The 5726-nt window shown below is 40.4% G+C and overlaps 1 protein-coding gene across 1 annotated transcript in view; it reads right to left on the reverse strand.

The window, feature by feature from the left end:
- The window catches only part of rab1ba (zRAB1B, member RAS oncogene family a), an 11695-nt gene extending 6238 nt beyond the window's left edge, over nucleotides 1-5457 (reverse strand). The window contains exons 1-3 of the mRNA XM_006808490.3: nucleotides 5149-5457; nucleotides 150-222; nucleotides 1-33 (exon numbers count right to left, since the gene is read on the reverse strand). The exon at nucleotides 1-33 is cut by the window's left edge and continues 63 nt beyond it. Coding sequence (XP_006808553.1) covers nucleotides 1-33; nucleotides 150-222; nucleotides 5149-5162 — 120 coding nt within the window. The 5' untranslated portion in view covers nucleotides 5163-5457. The remainder of the gene's footprint in view (nucleotides 34-149; nucleotides 223-5148) is intronic.
- Between the last annotated feature and the right edge of the window lie 269 nt (nucleotides 5458-5726).

Below are 5726 nucleotides of genomic sequence, written 5' to 3' on the forward strand. Positions count from 1 at the left end.
GGTGCTGATGTAGCTCTCTGTGTAGGTGTCATCCTACAGAAAGACGAGGGACAGCATGATTTGGTCAGGCCAGCAGCAAAACCAGTTAAAAACATTCATTCAGTCCAACAGAAGTGAAAAATATCTTACGGTGAGGAGGTACTACTTACAGCAAAACGCAGTAGAAGACAAGACTTTCCTACACCAGAGTCTCCAATGAGCAGGAGCTTGAACAGATAGTCACTGAAATACAAAGAACAAGGCTGAAAAATTTCCATTGCAATAAAAAAGCAAAACGAAATCAAAAACAGTGGGAAACATTTTATAATACGACCCCGACTAAGTGCAAAATCCCCCTTTAATTAAATGTAACCATTGTTTTTTTAAATTTGAAGTAGGGATGCTCAAACAAATGTGTACCAAGTCACAACAAAAACAGAAATATACTATAATATATACAATATTACCTCATCTTACAACAATCAATCAGACCTATGTGACTTTATAACAATGGACAATACAACTTTTTTTCCTTTTACAATTACTGTTCAAACACAAACACAACTTTCAAAAGGAGTGTGCAGATAAACGTTAGGTAAGGTTAAGCTGATATAACTCGACCCCTGAAAAGTGCCGTGTTCTTCAAATCAGGGGTGGGCGATATATCGAATAGACTCGATATATAGGTATGGCAAGTGTTTCCACATACAATGGTTAAAATGGCTTTACTGACACAATCCAGTATAAATTACCACGGCAACTAGGACTGCCACGATTACATTACGTCGACTATCAAAATCGTCGACGACTGATTTAATAGTCGACGTGTCGTTTGAAGCTTTGTAAGATCACAAAAGACGCAGGAATAAGTAGTAGGATTTAAGAGTGTAATAACGGACTGAAACAGAAGATGGCAGCACTGCATGTACAAGGATGCCAGCTGCCGTTAAACCCCGTAGAAGAAGAAGAAGCTGTGTCCCAGAATTCATAGCGCAGCCCAGCTCAGTTTCCAACAATGGCGGCAGCTAGTTAGTTTTAATATTACTGTTATTATTCTTTCTGGGTCACAAAATAAACGTTTAACATATTTTCAGGCGAGAATGTAGCTGTGTAAACCTCAAATATCTGCTCAGTTTATCAAGACACCACATATTTTCAAAAGCGCTCCGACGTTTTCGGAGACGTTTGTTACCCACTAGCTCGATAGCTAGCCGGGGGCTAGGCTACCTAGAGCCGCGAGAACACCGGACTCCCGGAAAATCGTTTTCAAACCCACCGCCGTCTTTCGCTACTCAGGTTAAACATGATATATAAGTCACTTAGATAACTTAAAAATGTTATTGTTTGGCTTTTTTCAGTATTTTATTTGTTCCTGAGTAAATCGGTTTGGCTGAGATTAAAGTTATAGTTTTTACACAGCTGAATAAACATCAAGCAGACAGCTGATTATCAGAAGTGTGAGATGCTGGAGAATATACTCCGGTGTCCTGTTATATTTTAGATAGCAAGGAGTTTATTAAATACGGAGCCCCGCAGGGGACATGGGAGAAAAAAAATTAAGACGGACTTTTGCGAGATCTCGCAAAACTAACTCGGGATCTCGCAAAAGTTGAATTCCAACAATGGCGGCAGCTACTTAGTTGTAATATTACTCTTTCTGGGTCACAAAATACACTTTTAAGATCTTTTGAGGCGTGAATGTAGTTGTGTAAACGTCAGATACCTGTTCGGTTTACAAGACATCACATGTTTGCAAAAGTGCTCCGACGTTTTCGGAGATCTGACACCCATTAGCTCGAAGCTAACGGGAGGTCGAGACCTACTACAGCCGGGAGGAACACCGCTTTCCCGGCACATCGTGCCTCAACCTCCCGGTCGGCTTCGAGCTGGCGGCCTCCGAAGAATGCGGCTAAAACTTTTGCGTTCCCGAGTTTGTTTTGCGAGATCTCGCAAAAGTCCGTCTTAATTTTTTTTTCTCCCATGTCCCCTGCGGGGCTCCGTAATTAAACTTCACCGAAACAATCTGCAAATTTCATTCAAATTTAATAAACTATCATCTTGTGTTTATTTTTAGTTAGCACATACCTTAAACACTTAAAGCTGTAAGCTAATGATAGTTATATAAGACCAGATGCTGCTGGTGCAATAAGCTGTAGTTTTACATCCAATGGATGATGATCTGATTAGTCGACTAATCGCAAAAATAATCGGTGACTAGTCGACTATCAAAATAATCGTTTGTGGCAGCCCTAACTGCAATATTCACTTTTTTTCTTCCACACACTGTGAATGCATCATTTATCGCCCCCTCCCAACTGGAGAATATTCTACCCGGCACACTGCAGTGAGCATGTGTGTTTATATCCTACCAGACATGGAATAATATAGCGCCAGGAGGAGCTTCAGATGACGTTGAACAAAATGCAGTAATTTGCAAAACATGCTGTAAAACTATTGCTGCAAAAGGTAGCACGAAGAATTTATTCCACCAGCGGAAAAGTCGAGCTGCAAAAGCACGAATGTTTTAAACGTCTCCCCACACGCCAAAGAAAACGTTAAGCTGTGATAGCTGTGGCTGTTCCTCATCAGTCATTTTCATAGTCACTATCTAGACTTTTGTTTCTGTAATTTGACGGCATCACGTTTTTTTAAATTGTACAATTTTTATGTTCACAAAAAAGTATCTTTTTAATTTCAATGTTTTATTCTCATGAATTCTTGCTTGACTATGATCCTTTGTTTGTTAGAGGTCTATGATTGACCACAGAGAGACGTACTGTGACAGCATTGCCATCTATGAAAAACCTCTGTGTGCAACTGATGGACAAAAAAATGGTTAAAATAAAACATTTCAGTTCATTCAGATTTTTAGTATTCAAAGTAGAAAAAATATTAAATGGTTGTTTTTGGAGGTTATTCAAGCATAATGTGATATATATGGTTTAACTACAGCCAGCTTTAAGGCCTGTGCTGATTAATTGAGATAGTTTGATCATACTTAAGACTGAAACATCACTTAATGGCAGGACTTCTGTGAGCACTAGAATCGGGATATAGAAGACACGTTGATGCTTTGAGGAGGTAATTACTGAAGTTAACTCAGAAAGATGAATCACAGAATCATTACTAGTTAACGTTAAAGGGATGGTTGGCTCAACAGAGCTCTGATTGTTTGTCAGCCTGGCTACAGAGCTGAAGAGAAACCTGGGGTTGTTCTTATTTTCTTCAATCAGTGATGAGTAGTAAGATGTTCTGGCTTTGCGGAGGGCTTTCTTATAAAGCAACAAACTATTTCTCCAGGCTAAATGATGATCCTCTAAATTAGTGAGACATGTTTGAGAGTTCAGTCAGTCAAGCACTTCTGATGTGAGACTTTCTTTTTCAGAAGACCCACAGTATCCAGAGTTTTACGCAGTGGAGAAGTGAAAGAAGAAGAGCGAGGGAAGTTTGTGGAAAAAAACGCTGCAAAGTCTTTGCTTTCGATTTGCACTTCTTCCCCTTATACGTTAGCACTTTTATACCAATATTGTCTGAGTGGCAACACCCATCATTCAGAAGAATACTGCAGCCACTTCCTGTGCCTAACGGTGAGTATACTGGGGCCTTTACTCCTCCCAATTTATTTGCATATAGCTGCAGCAGAAAAAACAACTCTGAGTCTGAATGTAGGCCTTCAGTGTTTTGTGTGTTAGAGAAGATGAGACGTAAAGTGAGAAGAAAGAGAGGACACTTTTTTCAGATGCCGGTTGTTACTTTGCATCGTGTTTTCACATCCCAGGTGAAGGGGACCCCTTCTCAGATGACAAAACATAGCTATGACCCTTAATATCGAGACTCTGAAGGTGCAAACATGAAATTAAATTTGCCTCCACAGCCTGTGATGCCTACAAGTTCTCTCTCCTCTACCTTTGGTGTACTGCCACAAACCTAATGGATTAATTCTAAGTCTATGAAAATGTATAAAATGTTAGAAAATGTAATTACATACTAATGGATGTATATTTACAAAAGAGAGTACAAACCTCACATTTCTGTAAATATTTTATAATATCTTTTCATGGGACAACACTGAGGCTATGACACTGTGATGCAATATAAAGCAGTCAGTGTACAGCTTGCATAACAGTGTCAATTTACCTCTGCTGAAAATAACTCAACACACAGCAATTAACATCTAAACCTGGCAACAAAAGTGAGTACACCTTCAAGTGAAAATGTCTGAATTGTGCCCAGTTAGCTATTTATTCCTACTCAGCGTCAAGTTACGAGGTCTCAGGTGAGAAGTTGGTGTCATCGCAAAACTGAGGTAAAAGGTCCAAGAACACAGCGGTTTAACAGGACTCACTGTGGTCAACCAAAGAGGCTGAGTGCACAGGCAGATTATGAGTGTACGATTAATCAGTCATAATCCCTTAAACATAAATATTTATATCACGTGTGTTTATAGATAGATAGATAGATAGATAGATAGATAGATAGATAGAGGTGAACACATGGGTATTCAGGGTAATTAATGTAACAAATTTCATGGTGTGACATTCAAGAATTTCGAACTAAAGTGTGGAAACTATGTTTTTATTTAGCAAAGAAACACAAACAACACAAATGAGCTGCCTTTACATATATCTAGAAAGTATGGATATGGAAATAGTAAAGTTTAAGTGTAAGTGGGACTAAAAACGTATTTTTGTCGAGTGTTCCATACTGTGGCCGTCTCCATGGAGAAAAGGGAAACAGTGGGCGGAGCCTGTTCGCCCAGGCTACAGGTCAGCCATAACACGCCAGTACAGCCCAATCACCAGCTGGTAACGTTACACGTTTTGGCTCTAGTATCTGAAATGAACAATAGCCGCGTTTCTTTCTTTTTTTACTACATTAGCGTTTCTCTCTACACTGCACTGTTTGTTGGGGGGTCGTAGTTAAAGGTCCGCGGTCACGGTGGAAACGGGAGACACGAGCAAGCAAAGTATTTGTTGATGTGTTGAGAAACCGCACTGGGAAAGCTGACACATTAAAGAAGCTGTTCGCACCCTGTTTACAGAAGCCCGTGAGCTGCCGTTCTCCATTAGTACGACCAGCCTGGTATGATGTAGCATAAAACTAGCCAAACATGATACTTCCTGGAAGAAGACAATAATAATTAAACATTATGTTTAATGTGAAACTCACTATTCGGGATTCATGTTTCAGTCTGGATGTGTTTCTCTGTCGGCGACTCGGCTCTTCCTACTCAGGAAAAAAAGATGACTTGTATGTCCGGATATCAGAGGCACATCGACGGTTGTTTACCGTCCCCGTCACTGCTCTGACTCCTCCGCTGTAGTCGGCGTCTATCGGCTCTTATAGCTTTAATCCTTAAGGACATAAAATCGTTTCCTCCGGTTAGGTTAGTATATTTTCTCTCTTTCTGCCTTTCTGTGACCGTTCTTTGCTAAATGTATACGACGACTGCGCAGGTGCGGAAGTGACGAAAGGTGACGTGTAATTACAAAGCGTAAACCTTTTTTTTTTTAAATACAGAAATGGTGGCTCGTGGAGCTTGCCAGTAGCTCCCGGTGTTTCACGTTAAATGACTTTTACACCGGATTAGATTTGTTTACATATTCTCCGTGTTTCACGTGCTGCATCCGCCGATTGGACGGTTTCACTAACGGGTCGTCTCCCTGTGCGTCACGTGGATGACAACACAGCTGTTTAACACCTGCTGCTTGTTTAAGAATCACGCCCACGTTAACCTGTGCTGGTCA

The sequence above is a fragment of the Neolamprologus brichardi genome, chromosome 3, assembly GCF_056152115.1.
Source record: "Neolamprologus brichardi isolate AB-2024 chromosome 3, ASM5615211v1, whole genome shotgun sequence".
NCBI lineage: Eukaryota > Metazoa > Chordata > Actinopteri > Cichliformes > Cichlidae > Neolamprologus > Neolamprologus brichardi.